At 40.6% G+C, this 20413-nt stretch overlaps 1 protein-coding gene across 1 annotated transcript in view; it reads right to left on the bottom strand.

Annotated features, from left to right (window-relative positions):
• The window catches only part of PARP8 (poly(ADP-ribose) polymerase family member 8), a 190795-nt gene that overhangs the window by 45906 nt on the left and 124476 nt on the right, over positions 1–20413 (bottom strand). The window contains exons 10-14 of the mRNA XM_050946920.1: positions 18005–18071; positions 15788–15913; positions 11537–12101; positions 9375–9428; positions 9176–9271 (exon numbers count right to left, since the gene is read on the bottom strand). Of these exons, the coding sequence (XP_050802877.1) occupies positions 9176–9271; positions 9375–9428; positions 11537–12101; positions 15788–15913; positions 18005–18071 (908 nt within the window). The remainder of the gene's footprint in view (positions 1–9175; positions 9272–9374; positions 9429–11536; positions 12102–15787; positions 15914–18004; positions 18072–20413) is intronic.

Raw genomic sequence — 20413 nt, 5'->3', positions numbered from 1 at the left:
AGTGGTGGCTGAGTAATACATATATACACATGGGCCCCCCTGAGAATGGGAGTTCTACCATTGACTTTAATGGGGCCAGGATTTCACCCACAATGAAATTATATTTGAATCCTTCAGGATGAAAAGCATTCCGAAAAAGTAAAGTTATTATTGTTATAGATATATCAGTGTTACCATCTTAAAATTACAGTGGCGTGGAAGAGGTGAACCTCTCAACCACCCTGGAACGTCTGCAGCGGCAACAAATCAAGGAGCTGTGCACTAGCTTCGCCCCATTGTTCTCAGCCACCCCAGGACGGACTGAACGGGCATACCACTCCATTGACACAGGTAATGCTCACCCAATTACAACCCCACCCTACTGGGTGTCTCCTCATGCCCAAGCTGCTATAGAACGAAAGATCCAGAACATGCTACAGATGGGTATAATCCGCTCATCTACCAGTACATGGGCATCTCCAGTGGTTCTGGTACCCAAACCAGATGGGGAAATACGCTTTTGCGTGGACTACTGTAAGCTAAACGCGGTAACTCGTCCAGACAACTATCAATGCCATGCACCGATGAGCTATTGGAAAAGTTGGGACGTGCCCAATTCATATCTACAATAGACTTAACCAAGGGGTACTGGCAAGTACCGCTAGATGAACCTGCCAAGGAAAGGTCAGCATTCGTCACCCATGCGGGGGTGTATGAATTTAATATACTTCCTTTTGGGCTGCGAAATGCACCTGCCACTTTCCAGAAGCTGGCAGATGGTCTACTAGCAGGACTGGGCAAATATGCAGTTGCCTACCTCGATGATGTGGCCATTTTTTCTGACTCCTGGCCTGAACACCTGGAAAAGGTATTTGAGCGCATCAGGCAGGCCGGACTAACGGTTAAGGCCAAAAAGTGTCAAATAGGCCAAAATAGAGTGACTTACCTGGGACACCAGGTGGGTCGAGGAACCATAAACCCCCTACAGGCCAAGGTGGATGCTATCCAAAAGTGGCCTGTCCCAAAGTCAAAGAAACAGGTCCAATCCTTCTTAGGCTTGGCCGGGTACTACAGGCGATTTGTACCACACTACAGCCAAATCGCTGCCCCACTGACAGACCTGACCAAAAAGACCCAACCAAATGCAGTTAAGTGGACTGATGAGTGTCAAAAGGCCTTTACTCAGCTTAAGGCGACACTCATGTCTGACCCTGTGCTCAGGGCCCCGGACTTTGACAAGCCATTCCTAGTAACCACGGATGCATCTGAGCGTGGTATAGGAGCAGTTCTCATGCAGGAAGCACCGGATCACAACTTCCATCCTGTCGTGTTTCTCAGCAAGAAACTGTCTGAGAGGGAAAGCCACTGGTCAGTCAGTGAAAAGGAATGCTACGCCATTGTGTACGCCCTGGAAAAAGTAAGGCCCATACATTTGGGGACGGCGGTTCCAGCAACAAACCGACCATGCTGCGCTAAAGTGGCTTCATACTGCCAAGGGGAACAACAAAAAACTTCTTCGATGAAGTTTAGCTCTCCAATATTTTGATTTTTAAATTCAACACATTTCAGGAGCTTCTAACAAAGTAGCTAATGCACTCTCTCGTGAAAGTTTCCCACAATCCAGTAGTTAAAAAGTGTTCTTAAAATGTACAAGTCTGTTAGTTATATACTTAGTAGTATATGTAAAGGTGCATGTGTTGTATTAATCTGTTTATTTTAGAGTTCTAGGAAGAAATCGCCACCAGTGAGGTTCCCCACTGTCTGCGATTTGGGGGGCGTGTCATAAACAGATTGTTAAGGGTTAATGTCTCTTGTATCTGTAAAGGGTTACAAGCAGGGAACTGGACACCTGACCAGAGAACCAATCAGAAGACAGGGTGGAGGGAAGTTTTTGTGTGTGTTCTTTGTCCGTTGTGTGTTCTTCTCTCGGAGGGTCTGAGAGAAACCAGACATTACTACAGGCTCTCTAAGTTTCTTTTCCAATAGTAAGTAAAAACAGGCGGTTTAGGCTTTTTGATTGTTTTACTCTATTTGCAATTGTGGATCTGGCTGGTTTACTTTTATATGTGTAGTTGCTGGGAATATTTTAATTTGTATTGGTACTGGGGGGAAAGTCTCTTTCTGGTGTTTGTAAGCTATAGGACACTGTATATTTACATCTTAAAGTTACAGAAATAATTCTTTACTTTTTCCTTTCTTTTATTAAAAGATTTCTTTTGTTAGAGAACCTGATTGATTTTTCCCCTTGTTTCCCTTGTGTTATTCCAGGGGATTGGGATAACTCACCAGGACGGGTGGGGGGGAGACGGGAGGGGGAGAGACAGAATCTCTCTTTGTTTTCCGTGAATCTGTTTGCCTCTTTGTGGAAGGGAAGGGAGATGCTTCTCTGTATGGTGATTTAAGAGGTTGGATCAGTATCTCTCAGGATAGCCCAGGGAGGGAAATTCTGGGAGGGGGAAAAGTGGGGGAATGGTTTATTTCTCCTTGATTTAAGAACCCAAGGGGATCTGGGTTCTTGGGGTCCCCAGGGAAGGCTAGGGAGGTCAGAGTGCCCCAAAACACTATATTTTTGGGTGGTGGCAGTGCTATCAAATCTAAGATGGTAATTAAGCTTAGAGGATTCAGGTACTAGCATCTCATTTTCTGAACTCTAAGGTTCAGATCTGAGAAGGAATGCTATGACACTATCAATAACAGGGTCTTAAAATACTGTATTTCAGAGTATTTGATTGTTTACATCCTGCTACTGAAAAGTTAAGAGCAGAAACATCTGTTCAAGGGTGCTGCTTTTCAAAGGAAATAATCTCACATTTAGTTTTGCAGAGCTTTTCTGTGTTCCTCTACGGATTCCTCTGCCCTGTTTTTACAGAGAACTTAGTCTGAGATTTCAACACAAGATGGCACTCTAGAGGAGATTTCTCAATTCAAAGGAAAATTATTTATATGGTTTTGTTTCTCATCTGACTGAATACATTCTGGGAGGTTCTTGCTCATTGTAACTGTCCCATGTTTCTTTAAGATCTATTCAAATGATGCTAGTTTGTTCCAATGTCCTTGGCTATTGACAGATAAAAAGCACAGACAATTTGATAGATGGTACATGCATACTACAAACACTGTTATGTAAAGGCCAAGCATGGTGTATTTTTATTATACATATTTTAATCAGATGCTTAAATTTAATAAACACTTTTGTTAATGATTCATCAGCTTATTATATTTAAATGTTTGCAATAAAAGTACTATTATCATATGCTGGATTCCTAAACCAGTCTCTTTCTTTCATAACGTAACAGCTCAGCTGTCTGCATTATTACAATATTTACCCATTCCCTAGAATATAAATACTAGTTCTAAAGTAATGGCAAGATTTTCAAACTGTACTAAAGAGGTACTATTGCCTTTTTATTATAGCACCAAAATGCAACACAATTTCTTTATTATAGTTTTATTTTCAGTTTCCAAAATGCACCTGTACTAAGCTGTTGGGAAGAAATTACCGCTCTTGCTTTGTGGCTGAAGGAGATGAAAATGCTGCAGACCTGGAGTGGATTGGAGGTCCACAAGACAAAAGGGTTGCCTCTGCATCATCATTCTGCCTTCTCCTGATCTGATAGAAAATTCCCTCAGTGATCCATGAGGCTCAGATGTTGTAGAGTGGAGAGGAGGCAAAAATCGTCCCCGTCTCCACAACCTCAACCCCCCTCAATCTCTCTGATACTCTCAGCATTAACTTACTCCCAGTTGATTCCCCCAATTCAGTATGCACCTTCCACAGAGAACCCCAACATGTAAACATACCAGGGGAAGCATTGCCTTTAGTTCTTTCCTCACTTAGTTTACATATCAATTGAACTGTTAACTTTTTTAGGGATTATGTCTCCTGTGTCTTATACAGCATCAAGGACAGAACTGGAGCCCATCCACTGATTAAATGCAGAAAACCAATTACCAGGTACATTTTCTTGTTTTCTACAAAAATGATCACCTTGTCTTCTCTTAAATCTCCTTTTTCTCACTTAACTTATGGCTCTCAGGTTTGCCGTAGCAGCTTACCTAATGAATAACAGGTAGTCACATTATCAAATTATGTATTATATTGTAATTCTCCCTTTACAGAATTCTATAAATTGTGTAGCTGACTGAATGGATAATCCATATAAAATGGCCTTCATCTGCTACGCTGAAAAGTGAAATTCTCAGAATCTATTTTGTGACTGTAGTTTGGGATCTGAATTGAGATCCTAGATTCGGACCTTGGAGAGCTACTGGAATACAAATGTTTAATAATATTCATGCTCCAACTGCCTCTGATGAAACATTGACAGAATTCTATACAATAAATATAGCTCCTTGGATAAACAAAACAGAGTGGCTAATCCCCCTGAGTTTCTGCAAATCTTGCAACATTGGTGTTTTACTTAAAGCTTCAGCTCCTGAAGTCAGGTGATTTTGTGAGACCCTCTGCCTTCACTTTTCGTGTAGTACAATTTTAGTTGTCATGGTTATGGAGAAAAGTTTAAAAAACATGACCTGATGACACCCTAAAGGCTAAAATCCAGGATGCAAATTAAAAAACCCCAACTTTTGTGTGTGTGTGTAAATCTCATGATTTTTAAGCAGATCTCATGCTTTCACGGCCTTAACTTGTGAGTTCTCACTGTTTGGAAATACTGAAATAACTTGTCTCCATATATGCACAAAGTGAAACTTCTCACAACTTTAAAAAAAATTGTTTTCAATAGTACCCACAATGTGCTAGGTACTTGCCAAACATTCAAGAAAGGGTAGTTCCTATTCTGAGTTGCTCAGAGTGTAAGGACAGACAAGTAGATAAATTAGGAACAGGGGAACAATAGCAATTCTCCTCTGCAAATGAGACCAATGAACACATATTCAGTAATAAGACATAAAACAAGATATACAATAATATACACAAGGAGGTTAAGTTAGTGTTGCAGAGGAACCAACACTTTCAATTCCTTGGCCACTCTGAAGCCCATGAAGACTGCATTCTCTCTTCAGACACCATGCCACCAGTTGAGACTGACTGGACTGCTCTCACTGCTGTAGTAAGTTGAAAAACCAATAAAAAATGTTGGTTTTTTGCAAAATTTCCAAAAATAGCAAAGTGCTGACATTTCACTGACGTTTTTCAATTGTTGAAAAATTTTGACCAGCTTTTCCAGATATTTTCTGATCAATTTATTATTATTATTATTATTATTATTAATAATATCATTGAAAATTTGAAAGTGGGGAAATTTTAACCACTAGGCTTCACAGTCCGAAAATTCCTTGTCATGATCATTTGGGGTCGAGTGTTCTCTTCTGGAGAGCCCTTAATTCAGGAATTTGCTTTGTGCCCAGTCTGACAGAGTTCAAGTTCGCTGTCCAAAGCATGCTTCAAGGTTTAACTATTCACTCAGACTTGAAACAGTGGCTGAGCAGGACCGAGTTTCTGCAATGGTTTATGGTGTTTAAATTTGCCATTATGTCAATTTAATTAATGTCCATCAATTGCACTTTAAATTAATCCAATCTTGCCTAAGATAAACAGATAGTTACTTCAGTATTCTTGTATTTCCTATGCTTATTGTTTTGACTTCTCCGAGTCAGACAAGTCTAAGTCAGGACTTTTGAGTCCATTACTCATTTCAACAAAAATAAGTTGATCAGATTCAAGATACTTCTTCCTAGTTTGTTTTTTTTATTCACAATGGCTAGATGGTGAACAAACTTTGGATCACAAACTGTCCTTTAGTAAGTGTTGGTACAGAACCTAACATTCTACCGCAGTGTCAGCAATAATAATAAAAATTATACTCTTCTGCTATAACGTCTTTGGTTTAGTATCTGACATGAAGGCAGCTTAACATAGAGGCTACACCCGCAAGATGCCACCACTGGAGGTGGCAGGTAGTGTACATGTAGCTACGTGGCACTGTGAAAAGCAGGCTGTGTCCACACTGTGGTGTGTAGCTACCAGTGAAAGGCTCTGGCAGAGGAAAGGAAGCAATGAAAGGCTTCAGCAGCTCCCCACTGCCAGAGTCTTTCCTTGCAGCGAGTATTTTCCTGCAGTGGACAAAGACTCCAGCACTGGGGAGGCAGCGGGACACTACACTGATAAAAACAGTAGTGTAGACAGGAAGGCCTGGCTTGGTAAGTAGAAACCCGTATAGGTTATGTACTCGGGTACATACCCACACCCCCAGACGTGTTTTTACTTTACGCACCCAAACCACGCCTCTGGTCTACGCTTCTATTTATACCTGGACTAGGGGTCTACATGCATATGTACATTACCCACAGTTGAAAGAAGTATGCAAGGTAGGTGTAACCAGATGCAAACAAGCAGATCTTTACTGTGGCCTCAAGGAGCTCACCTTGTCTACATCACAATCAGATCTAGGTGGTTTCATTTCCTGGTACATGTCGAATCTACCAAATCTCTTAAAGGCATAGACCACTGCAGTTGCACTGCAGGTGGATGATTTCAAGCAGAGGGGGTGAGGGCACAATGGGCACCCACACTTTAATTCCCACTATGTCTAGCCTGAAATGCAAGACACCACAGCAGCACTGGAAAGGAATGGGTAGGTGACACCATCCCTTGCACCAGTCAGGGGACCTAGTTGGAAGCATGAGGCTGAAAGAGATGCTACACTATCTGAAGGGAATAGCAGACATCATGCTCTTGCTGCATGCTAAGAAGCTCAGTGAGGAATTTTATCTCCCTGGGCTCTCACTGCCATGTTGCAGCTCTATACCATGCCCAACAAATGGCTGTATAGGCACAAATACAACTAAATATCCACAACTCCTGGTAAAGCTTCAGAGAGAGAATTTCGCCTTAGAAATCCAGCTCAAACCAAGGAGCTCTCAGCACATTTACAGTGATTACTTTCTCTGTCTATTCCCAGCACAGAGCCACCCCAACCTGTACCTCGTGTTCTCAACACTTAACATGGGTTTACTCCAGAACTCAGTGTTTAAGGACTCTTAAGTGTTTAAGAACCCTTTAGCAAGGTGTAGTCAGACTCTCTTGAGATTAAGTGCTCTGCAAGTAAAGTAATCCCAAAGTTGATTTTCACAAGGCAGTATCTTAATTGTTACCCTTTTATGCAGAATTTCTTATCTCGGATTTATCCCAAGTTAAGGGGCTCAATGGAGGAGTAACTGAATGAAATTCTATGTTCTCTGTTTTACAGGAGGTCAGATTAGATATCTAAAGGTCCCTTCCAGCCTTAAAGTCTACGAAACCATTGAAAATTCCCCATAGAGTAGAACCTTGATTTTATGAACACCAATCTGAAAAATGACCATTTATATTAACCATTTTTCTCAATGGCGGGGGTCAGGGATTGGAACAAAATCACATAATGAAAGTGATGTTGAAACAAGTCTTATCACTTCATGTACTGATACCTTTGGGGCACTGGAAATCACTTTGCAGTGGTTTGAAGGACAAGGAGAAAGCAATGCAATGCACCATACATACACTGTACTATACCCACTCTAACTAAGGTGTGTAATTTTATGAACTTTTTTATTTTAAGAGTGCAATTCCAAATTAGTTCATAAAATAGGGGTTCTACTGTACTTTCTAGGGGGATATCTGGGAAATACTTAAAATACAAGGTATGGAGGAGACATCAACTGGGACACCTCATTTAATTTTTCAGAAGTAATTGCAGAATCTCATTGTACTATCTGGCTCAGATACCAGAATGATTGGGCTGGACCATTGACTGTGGGACTCAATGACCCCCAGCTCCAGCATCCCCTTAACTTCAATACTGATCTCTTCTCTTTTAGCCTCTGGAATCCGATATGGTTTAACCTTCACCTTTACTCCTGGATCCGTGATGATGTGGTAATGGATTTCTATGGTTCTGCCTGGCCTTTCCTAGAACATATCATGGTTCCATTCAATCATTTTGATGACCTCTATATGTTGTTCAGTGGTCAATTTGGGCAATATTTTTATCTGTCCTTGAGATTTATTTTTGGGGGTGGTGTCTCTAGGGTGACTATATAAGTTTCTCTGTCTGGCTAGGGCTTCAATTGGTTAACATGGTTGAATTTCTCATTTTTGGTGACCAGGCTGTCAAATCTTATAGTCAGCCTCCTCAACAGCTTCAATTACTTGGTATGGACCCTGTCATCTGGCCAAGAGCTTGCTTTCTGCTGAGGGCACCAGCACCATTACCCAATCTCCCATCTGGAATTTCCGAACCTTTCCTCAATGATTGTAATAGGTCTGTTGGGCCTTTTGTGCTCCTTACATGTGCTCCCGCAATATGGGGGTGACTTGGGCTATTCTATCCCACATCCGCATCACACACTCAGTGATGTCCCTTCCCTAATTGGGCTCTTCTTACCAGTCCTCTCTGGCAAAAGCTAGTATGTTGTGGGGGTGGTGACCATATAGCAACTCAAAGGGGGAAAACCCAGAGGAAGCCAGGGAACCTCTCTTATAGCAAACATTAGGTAGGGTAGCAAGGTATCTCAATTTTTCCTGTCTTGACTCTGCTTTCCATATCATGCTCTTCAGCATTCTGTTAAAGCGTTCCATGAGGCCATCAGTCTGTGAATGATAGACTGAGGTTCGCACGGCCTGAATTTGGAGCATTACACATAAGTTCTTCATCAATTTTGATACAAAATGGGTCCCTGGATCTGTCAAAATCCACCTTTTGATTCTGGGCCAAGATTTTAGTCCCTAGTGCTTTATCTTGCCTCCTTTTTCATCAAGAGTTCTGGGACTCCCCAGGTGCAGAAGATAAGTTCCGGGCTAATTCAGAGAAGATGAAAGGAGGGATATTTCTTGGAGTCACAGTACTGGTCCTGAGGCTATTGCCTTCTTCTGACCCCTCCAATAGAAGTAGGTTTACAAACCCTAGGAAGTCTTGTCCTGTGAGCAGCAATTATGCAAGTTTAGGGATCACTCCTGCTGTCTCCCTTGTGTTTTCCTGAACTTTAATTTGTACAGGAATGGCTGGGCAGTAATTAACTTCCCCGTTAGACAGCTTGTTCCATCTAATGTGCATTAAAAAAAAAATCTTATCCAAAGAGACCATTGTGATGCAGTGCGTCCAGAATAACTTGAGAATATTCTAACAGGTTTTTGTTGTCTATGGCTATTTAAGACATAAAAAATATGCATCACATAACTCAGCCACATTCAACTTACCCTCAGCATGGGGCCATTCTGAAACACATGTGGTTCGTCACAAACTACGCAGTATTCATTCAGCACTGGTATCCGCTGCTCAGCAAACTCAACAGTCTGAGAACAATGAAAGTGAGAACAATAACATCTGCTTAAAAATAATTAATAGACAGCTCCTGCTCTAAAGTATTTCTAAAACAGATTAAGCATGACATCTTACCTGCACAAGAAAGCCATTGTCTCGTATTGGAATGCATTTTGCACCATAATTCGGCTGTAAGAGAAAAGGTCATGCAACTTCAGTGCTAGAGCTAATTAGAAGAGATGCTGCAGATTTCTTGTGGAAATGGTAAGAACATTTGTATTTTTTTATATGAAGGTCTGTGAATTAAACAATTTTGGCATCTGGAAATATCTCTAGTTTGCATAGATCAGACAAAATAAAATTCATCTGTTTCTTTACCTCTTGCCTAGAGAAATTTTGCTTTATCTGTAAACACCCTAAAAACTCTAATTTCAAAAAGAAGCATTGGTACTTTGACTCCATGTTAATGTACAAACATCTAAGCAAGTATTTTAAAGATGAATAGAATTCTTTATTTGTGTGTGTGTATCCTGCTTCTCTACACATATATAATATGGACTATGTGTTCATACTTGAATTACTAACATGCCTTTTAAAACAAAAAAAGTAGAAAATCTCTTTCCACAATACTTTTCATGAAACCTCTTCCTTGATCCTCATCCTAACAAGTATCTATGCTCAGACCTTCTTTCAGATACTTTATTTCAAAGTGTTATCACACATTACTTTGGAAGGTATCTTTGCTACGGTGGCCACTAAGATGTGGAACTCCCTGCCCCTGACATCTGCCTGAAATCATCTTTTTTACTTCAGTGGGAGATAGACCAAGCTACTTATTTGTGGAACCTTTCGTTTTCCTTCCCTGCTGCTTCTTTTCCTGTACAGCACTCCAAGTATCTTGGCAGGTCTTTGGAAAGGAGCTAGGATTTTAATAAGTAAAGTGCCAAAGTAAGTCCTGATACCATTCCACTGAAGTCAATGGAGTTGCACCTGACTGCATACAGGCTGATTTCCCTCAATATTCATGTATTATGACAAAAATATTACTTTTATTAGTAGTTTTGATTTCACCAAAGTCAGTGGGATTATTTCTATTGACTTTAAGTGGGAGCTTATTCAGGTCCCTAAAGCAGAGACATCATCGACGGTTCAGAGTGAAAAATGAATCCCAAACATAGGTGAGAGCAGGTAAAACTTTTCAGTTCACCTTTCATTAATTTTGGTTGTTCAAGTTACAGAAACAACCAAGTAACATGCACATAGCAGCTTTATAAGTCATACTATATTATTGTTTTTAGATACAGCGAGAGTTGCTCATAGTTGACTTATTAGGCTAATTTACCATGAGCAGGCTGAAACACTATTAATGTAATTTCATTACAGTTAGAATATTTAATAATATTTTAGACTTACATAGCACCATTCGACCAAGGATCTCAGAATTCTGTCAAGGTGGGGAAACTGAGATATCATACTTATCAATGGTAAAGCTGTGACTAGAACCCAGGTCTCCTGACTCCAGTTCCCCACATCTAACATGTAAGACAACAAGTACTGCCTCCCAATGCCTTGGAACAGGAAAGCAAACTAGCTCTTACTTATTCTAAAACATCCTCCCTATTTTTAGTGACCAGTTACAGACAGAACTAAAATTGAAGTGTATTTTCATTGTTTGGTAAAATGCATGTTAACCCTTTCGATTGGGTTTCCCAACCCAAAGCAAGAACAACTGGGCATGTATGGGACTTGCCCCAGGTGGCTGCAAGGGGGGAAAACGGGCTTCAATCCCCTGCTCAACCTACCCATATCACCAGTCTATGCACAGACTATGGAGGAAGCAAATACCCACTGAATATTACTCTCCCCCTACATCAGTGCCTACAAGGAGTGGGTACAGCCTCAACTCCACTCCCTTCAATGTGCTGACCAGCATGAAGGGAGAAGGAACTTACTACTGGATGGGGCCATCAGCAGATTATTTCCCCTATGGAGCAAGAGAGGAACCGGGGAAGGAACTATGTGACTGAGTTGCTCCTGTGGCACAGCAGCATGCTGCCCCTTACTCAGGGGTAGACATAAAAGCTCGGTCTTAGCCTATGTCCCAATTAATATGACAGACATGTATGTGTGCAGGTCTTTGTTTAATATTGACCAAAAAGGTAACTTCCGATGTGTTTTATTTAACGTTAAATCCTTCTTGACGTATGCATTTATGTATGCCCTGGATATGAATCTATTTTAAAAAAACAAGCAAGAGGAAAAACAAACAAACAGAAAAAATAATGATTATTACGCACAGCAGCTTGCAAAGGTGATGAGGAAGATGGCGTTAAGATACCAATAAGCCCTGAGGTAAGAGAGAGCCTCCTGCCCTCTGCTATGGTGGGTTCTTTGAAAAACTCCATTTTGGATGACTTAGGGGCACTGGAGTAAGATTTGCTGAGTAACTTGTGATTCTTCAGTCCATCTAATTCTTCCATTCTAAGATTACTGGAATAAGACCTGCTTAAAAGTTTGTGAGGCTTCAAGGTGCTATTGTGCTCACATCGAGGATCCCCGGAACATGATCTGCTTAGGAGTTTTTGGGGCTTTAGAGTGATGCATTCTTCTTGCTTGACAGCTGCTGAGCAAGAACGATTCAACAGTTTGTGCGATTTAATAGCCATTGTCTGCTCAGCCCTAGGATCACTAGACAATGAACGGCCAAAAGTTCTGTGAGACTTTGTGGCACAAACATCCTCAGACTTAACCGTGCTAGAACAAGTCCTTCTCAGCAGCTTGTGAGTTTTGGAGATGCCATCTTGTTCAGATTTCAGTTTTGATTTGTTTTTGCCACAGCCAGGTGGAGGATAACTTGGCGACCTTAAAAATAAATAAGGGGAAAACCTAGTACAGGAACAATAAAAAACTCCATGAAACAATAAACACACAATTTTACATATAAATATACATATAAACAAGGTATTTTTAAAAAAATATCTGTTTAACGCAGAAGAAAGAGTGATGATGGATTATGCAAATTTGTATACAGATTTTATTCCTAAAATTATATAATTAGTCATATATCTGTGTATCTGACTAGCTATAGATGATTTAAAAAAAATAGGTGCCTAAATTTAGGCTCCTAAGTTCAGGCCACTTACTTAGGCATCTATTTTTGAAAATCATGGCCATATTTTTCACACGGAGCAACAGACTTCTTCAATCAAAAGGGTAAATCTACGTCTCTTGCACAATTGTTATAGCATGCTTCTTTCAAACCATGCTAATTTCTGGATACCACAAGCCAGAGGAGTTTTGCATGCAGATCAATTGCAGGATATAATGGGCTCTTAGAATTTTAACTGCTCCAGAAGCTTGTATCCAGTCACTCACATTTATCTCAACCGAAACAATTCTTAAAAAAAAAAAAAAAAAAAAAAACAAATAAACCTCCCCCCTCCCATAATCTGATTATTTTGTAAAAGACAATTTGGCTTGATTCTCTTCTCACTTCAAGTGGTTTTACTTCAGTGTACTCCTGATTGGCAGCAGCGTAATGTAAGAGGGTAATCAGGCCTAATATATATATCAAGAAAACAAAGAATCAAGGCACAGATGAAGCAACATTTATATGATCTGAATCATTTTTTCTAAAATTAAAATTTGTTTACCTTGTACAAAGAGATCTGATATTAGGCAAAATTGAATCTTCTTGAATCATTTTTCCATTCTTATATCAAAGTGAAACCTTTTTGGTTTGCTCAAAAAGAAGAGAAATGAAATCCCAAGGGAAAACATCCCTTTAACAGGCTGGCAGTGTTTACCCATACTGTTAGCAAATGGTGATCCTGCTGGAAAATGTTCAGTGAATGTGCTGACTCACTCTTGTAAATGATTCATTACCATCATGGATATAAGGGAGATGGGAATGATACTCTTAACAAAGAAAGGAGGCTTAGCGTATGGGCTAAACTGTCTTTGGAGAGGAATTTTAGCTGCAGCTGAGTCTAGGGGAGAAAGATTGGGTTGGCTTTTGTATTCAATTTGTGAATAAACCCAAACCACAGGAAGTGTAAGAGAGAGAGAGAGTGTGTGTATGTGTTTTGAAATGCTACACTTTGTGTGAATGTTTGTTACAGAGTGCGAAAGCCTCTGGCTCACAATTCCATCTCCCTCTTTTACTTCCTGTAAATATAAATACACTTCAACACCTCTGTATGGATACAGTATCCAACCCATCGCCAGTCTGGGTCTGTTGTACCACTCACTGTTACATGTGAAACTTAGAATACAAGAAATTCATCAAGCACCAGAGATGCTCAAACGATCACCCAAACCCAAAGAGGAGGTGATCAGCCAACCCCCCTAAAATAGGAGAAAGTGCTACATCAGATGAACTACACTCCTGGAAGACACAGAGGCACTTAAGTGCATGAATAACTTTACACATGGTAGTATGAACTCAATGGGATTCAAAAGACTATTCACATGAGGAAAGTTATTCATGTGTATAAATACCTCCAGGACTGGGCCTTTCCAGTCCTGGTGACTGAATTTCAGAGGTGCTGAGCATAGATGCTTCCAAATGAAGTCAATAGGAGGTGTCACTGCACAGCACCTCTGAAAATCAGGCCCCTACTCCTTGAAATATCATACACATTTTTTTATGAAAGTGAAGAAAAATACAATTATGGAAAACAAACTTGGACAGCAATAAAACTAGCAGGATAATATGGCTAAAGCTACATTTATGTCACAGAGGTCATGGAAGTCATGGAACCTGACTTCTAGAGACCTCCCTGACATTCTCTGCTTCAGACCCAGGGACTGCCGGACTCGGCCAGCAGGAACCTGACATGGTTCCAGTGTCAGGCTACAGCAGTGATGGGGGCGCCCTGCAAAGCTCCAGCAACAGGTGACAGACTCCTGAGGGGGGCCCTCCACAGGGTTCCAGCAATGGTCGACAGCCTCATGTGTGTGTGTGGGAGGGAGGAATAACGACTCAGGCGAGTGGCTGGGATGTCCCGTTTTCAATTTGGCAAATATGTTCACCCTGCAGCTCCCACCCACCGTGGGCAGAGGGGGAACCCCGCAGCTCCCAGCCATCACGGTGTTGAGCGAAACCATGGAGCTGCAGCAGCAAAAGTCACAGACAGGTCATGTCTTCTGTGAATTTATTGTTTATTGCCTGTGACATGTCCGTGACTTTTACTAAAAATAACCATGACAAAATTTTAGCCTGAACTATGGCTAATAAAATAACAGTCTGCCTACTAAACTAATAATAGTGCACACAGCCAAGTTTAACAGTATACAATGAGTGAATTCCAGTTCTAGATGAGTCAGGGTCTTTTAGAGGGTAGGACATGAAAACGCTCCTCTCCCCCCCCCCCGTCCCGGAATAATCTTGGAAACTGCTGTAGTTCCTAGTTAGTTCTTGAAATCATACAAGGTGAGGGAACAAGACCCAAGAGGTAAGATATTAACAAAATACTTCTCTTTGGAGAAAAGTCAACATTTCTGCAATACCCGCACGAGGAAATAAGGAAACAGATCAACAGAGCCAGACGTGTACCCAGAAGCCTCCTACTGCAAGACAAACCCAAGAGAGAAACCAACAGGACTCCACTGGCCATCACATACAGCCCCCAGCTAAAACCCCTCCAACGCATCATCAAGGATCTACAACCCATCCTGGACAATGATCCCACACTTTCACAGGCCTTGGGTGGCAGGCCAATCCTTGCCCACAGACAACCTGCCAACCTGAAATATATTCTCACCAGTAACTGCACACCACACCATAATAACTCTAGCTCAGGAACCAATCCATGCAACAAACCTCGATGCCAACTCTGCCCACATATCTACACCAGCGACACCATCACAGGACCTAACCAGATCAGCCACACCATCACTGGTTCATTCACCTGCACATCCACCAATGTAATATACGCCATCATATGCCAGCAATGCCCCTCTGCTATGTACATCGGCCAAACTGGACAGTCTCTACGGAAAAGGATAAATGGACACAAATCAGACATTAGGAATGGCAATATACAAAAACCTGTAGGAGAGCACTTCAACCTCCCTGGCCACACTATAGCAGACCTTAAGGTGGCCATCCTGCAGCAAAAAAACTTCAGGACCAGACTTCAAAGAGAAACTGCTGAGCTTCAGTTCATCTGCAAATTTGACACCATCAGATCAGGATTGAACAAAGACTGTGAATGGCTTGCCAATTACAGAACCAGTTTCTCCTCTCTTGGTTTTCACACCTCAACTGCTAGAACAGGGCCTCATCCTCCCTGATTGAACTGACCTCGTTATCTCTAGCTTGCTTGCTAGCACACATATATATACCTGTCCCTGGATATTTCCATTACATGCATCTGAGGAAGTGGGTATTCACCCACGAAAGCTCATGCTCCAAAACGTCTGTTAGTCTATAAGGTGCCACAGGATTCTTTGCGGCTTTAACATTTCTGCGAAACTGCTAAATCTAAAGTATGCTGTGGAATCTGAACAGCATGTGATAATAAAAGCATTTAGCCTGGTATTACCTGCGCAATGTAGAAAAGATGTGCAGAGGGGATTTCACCTTTTTCTCAGACACTTTCTTATTGTGCGTACAATTTGATTTTTCTTTGCTATTTTTCCACTGCTGTGTAACAAATGTCTGCATTATTCTGTAAAGGAGGAAAAGACAATCATAGCCAAGTCACAGTAATTGTAAAGCTAATACCTGCATATTCATCACTTAAAGCCATGTAGTGGCCTCATTCTAAATGAAGAACTTGATAGTCACATGCATGGACTGAGGCCAGTACTTGGCTCTTTAAAAAATGACAGTGTTATTAATATAAGTATACATCATATACATATCAAAGATGAAAGACGTGAAAGTATCTTTGTTATAGAGATGCAGAAACTGTGAGCATTTAGGTTTGAGATGCATGGGGGGTACTGTTAAAATAGATCGTAGTGCTGGCTTAACTGGCTATTTCATTGATTTTCAAAAGACGAAGATCTTCTTGCTCTCAAAAGTGATAAGGGGCCATGAGACCTATGGCTATTTAAAATTGTTGATTTAACTGATTTAAAATTTTTGATTTAACTGCATAGTTATATAGATGTACAATCACAGATCTCTCCCCTCTGCCTGACAAAATGTATTACACAAAAATGCATTGTGTATGCCTCTTGTAAAGACTATCTAATGTACAGCTCACGGGTACTATAGGGAATGAAATGTAATATTAGGAACTGATTACTTTTTTCTCAATTTCAAATTACTGCACAGATTTTTAATAATGCTAATCTGCAAGGTTATTAAAGCACTGTGCTAATTATTTCTGATTGGTTCTTTAAACCTACCAGCAAAAGATTTCTTTATGGAACTAAACTGCCGTTTTTTTTCTTTTTTCTTTTTTTTAAAGGTGTAGATGTTTAGGGTACATCTACACAGCAAAAAATTCCCCACAGCAGCAACTCTAAGAGACCAGGTCAACTGATTTGTGCTCATGCTTCAGGGCTAAAAATAACTGTGTAGATGCTGGGGGTCAGAGTCCTAGGCTCTGAAACCTGGCAAGGGTGGAGTGTTTCCAGCCCAGGGCTCCAGCCTGAGCCTGAATGTCTGCACTGCTATTTTTAGTCCTGCAGTGCAAGCACTTCGAGCTAAGTCAGTTGACCTGGGATATAAGCCTGCAGAGCTGTTCTTGCTGTGTAGATGTATCCTTAAACTTATATTCTTGTCATTTTATTAATAGTAATTATTCATATTAATTATTCATATTAATAATGAGAATTTGCAAAAAGATGAAACGTCAGAATTTTAACTAAACTGAACTAAGTCTTGAACTGGCTACATGAAACTGCTAAATCGTTTCATCTACTCTGCTTTACTGACCTCAGAAAATCAGTGCCCAAGTATTCTTTGTGGTAGAAGCTCAAAGTCACCCCTCGCAGATAGGAGCCCCATTGTGCTAGGCACTCTACATAACAGGCTGCCTGTCTCATAGAGCTTAAAATCTAAGTTGCCATATGAAATAAAACATAGTCTAGATGGGACTTAGTCCAGCCATGAGTGCAGGGGACTACACTAGATCAGTGGTTCTCAAAGCCAGTCCGCCGCTTGTTCAGGGAACGCCCGTGGCGGGCCGGGCTGGTTTGTTTACCTGCTGCATCTGCAGGTTCAGCTGATCGTAGCTCCCACTGGCCGCGGTTCACCACTCCAGATCAATGGGGGCTGCAAGATGCGGCGCAGGACGAAGGACGTCCTAGCTGCCCTTCCCGCAGCCCCCACTGGCCTGGAGCGGTGAACCACGGCCAGTAGGAGATGCGATTGGCCAAACCTGCGGACGCAACAGGTAAACAAACCGGCCCAGCCCGCCAGGGGCTTTCCGTGAACAAGTGGCGGACTGGCTTTGAGAACCACTGCACTAGATGATCTTCCGAGATCCCTTCCAGTCCTACGATTTTATGATTCTTAGCTGCATCCTCTTTGATTTCACACACTTTAGACAGTACAGTTTATAAAACTGCAGTAAATGGCAAGAGGAACATTTACAGGGATTACCTCTTATTTGTCAGCACTGTCAAAACAATTTGAAAGGAGTAAGTGGACTTTTTAACTGAAAAGGCAGTTAGGAGCCATTTGGCCCAAAGAGAACTACAACCCTGTTATTAAATGTGTCTTGACCCAATGCAAGAGCTAATGTAAGATGATTGTAACAATAATGCATTAAGCAAGATCATATTAAATTTCTTCCAGAACTTACTTTTTCAGCTGATGTCCCAACCCAAATCTTTCCTTAGTAGAGATCTGAAATACATCCACGGTGGGTACTGCAGAAAATGCAATATTTATGATATGTGTAAATAGGAATTGCCATGCTAGTACAGGCTATCACAGAGACCTACTTATTCTATTAGTGGTTTGATATCTACAGGCAATATTCTGTGCTAATTTATACTTGGGAAACACCATGGAAACAATAGTGAGGGCGGTACTCTTGCCTCAGCCAGTATGGAAACTGAACATGTGAGCAAGAACCAGCCAGCCAAGCACCTGAGTATCACTTCAGAGTATTGGCCCACTCTGTTCAGCAAACCAATTCCAGCCATAGCCATCTCATTTCCAAGTAAACGGTTCTAGTCTTTTAAATCTCTTTTTGCAGGGAGCATTACCCTCCCTCACCTTCAAAAGATTTACTGATTTACTTACTCATTTTAATCTCTTTTTGGTGGGGAAGTGGAGGTTCCATTATTTGCCTTTCTTTACTTACTGTTTACTATTCTTTAAAAGCCCTTTGAGACTTTGGACCAAATTCTGCCCTCAATTACACCATGTAAATGCAAAGCAACCTCACTGAAATCAACAATATTTCCATTTTCACACCAGACTGACTGAGGGTAGAATTAGGCTCTTCCACAAAAAGGACGTGCCATAGATCCATTAGTATCTCATCAGCACCACATCATATTTTCTGGAGCAAAGTGTTTTCTCTCTGAGAGGCCTTCCTACCCAATGCTCATTCCAGAACTTTTTAAAAGTGTAGGAGATCTGGAATATTTTTGCTGCAGAAGTTAAAAAAAGAATATTTTCTGTAGGAAAATTTAATTTATTCAAGTTCCCCTGAACTATTATAGGACAGTAGAATTAGCCCAATCTGTCAGCATGCAGAGACGGTCAAACTTACTCAGACATTTATCTGTTCCCTGTCTTTATCTCTTAGAATGTAAAGAAAACCTACCAATTGCTTTTATCTGTAGGGTTTGTTTTTTGAAGGCATTTCAGTAAAAGATCCAGGGAGCTTGTCATCTGACTGCATCATGTATGAATCCCAATAGACAATGACTGTTCTGAACTTTCATCAAGGAAGCTCAGATTTCATCATTTATGTGATAGGATACAGATGTCTTCATCCCATTCCCACCATCAATATGCCCATATTTATTGGCTCTGATATTTGAAAACATAACATATGGAGGCTGGAAACAAGCGTCCAGTTCTAGTATTACCAAAATTCTTTTGTAACATTTACTAGATTGAAATGGCAGATGGCACCAAGCACTTATTGAAGGAATCTCAATTCTTTGAGGCAGGATAACAACCAGCATATATTACAAACATTGATGTCATCCAAACAAATGCATTTCATTATGGTAAGAAAAGAAAAGAACTATAACGATTACACTGAAAAAAAAGAGATCCTAAAGATTTGGCTCAATATTTGAAGTTAACTTTTATCAGAATGAAATCGTGATTTTTAAGCATATGTTATTCTGATCATTATTTTTTTAAAAAGGCAATAAAAATGCCAGTTCTAATCTGAAATGCCACTGTTTGCCAGGTGCTCTTTAGAATGATTGTTTCATTCAAAACATATCTTCCATCTCCCTCAAATTTCCTTTCTTTCAAAGAAACATCTGTTGATTTTTTTATCCTTTTGCGCAGTGCTATTATTTAAATGCTGTTTAATCTTTCTGAGACAAACTGTGGTTGGATTTTCAAATGGGATGGGTAATGTGATTAGCAGTAACAATGTATTTAGATTTATAATTCCTAAAGTGTAGCTAAATCTCATATTTCAGAGCATAAGATGATTGCTCGATTTCCTGAAGGGTTCAGGAGCCCTTTTCCACACAATTAGCATGGGATGTGCTGCATTTCAGAATTGCCACAGTGCATTTCATTTCCTTTTAAACATCCGGTAATGGACACTGCCAGAAGGAGGATACCAGACCTGATGGCAGTGGAGCTGGAACAATTTGTATAGTGAGGGTGCTGTGCAGCAGCACTCCCAGCACTCCTAGTTCCAGCACCTATGCCTGATGGACCAGTGATATCATTTAGTATGGAAAATCCATTGCTCCCATTCCTAATATTGTTGCAAGTACTCATCATAGTACAGATAAATGAATTCTTGAAAAATATCTATTTCTGTCCATAAACTACAGTCTACTAAATGGGTTTTGTTTTGGCATTTTTTAAATATATATGCAGCGTATATTCACCTTAAGCAGTTAAAGTTGGCAAAATTATATGCAAGTGAAAACAGGATCTTATAATGCCACATGTTGGGCAATCTTGCAAAGAAAACATATATTTATTTTTTCCATATATTCCCAAAACAGGAACCTAGAGGTATCTTTTCAATATAAAAAATTCCATACTACTCATAAAA

This window comes from Gopherus flavomarginatus, chromosome 3 (assembly GCF_025201925.1).
Source record: "Gopherus flavomarginatus isolate rGopFla2 chromosome 3, rGopFla2.mat.asm, whole genome shotgun sequence".
Taxonomy (NCBI): Eukaryota; Metazoa; Chordata; order Testudines; family Testudinidae; genus Gopherus; species Gopherus flavomarginatus.
Note: the sequence above shows the minus strand (reverse complement) of the source record. Positions and strands in the feature narration are given on the sequence as shown.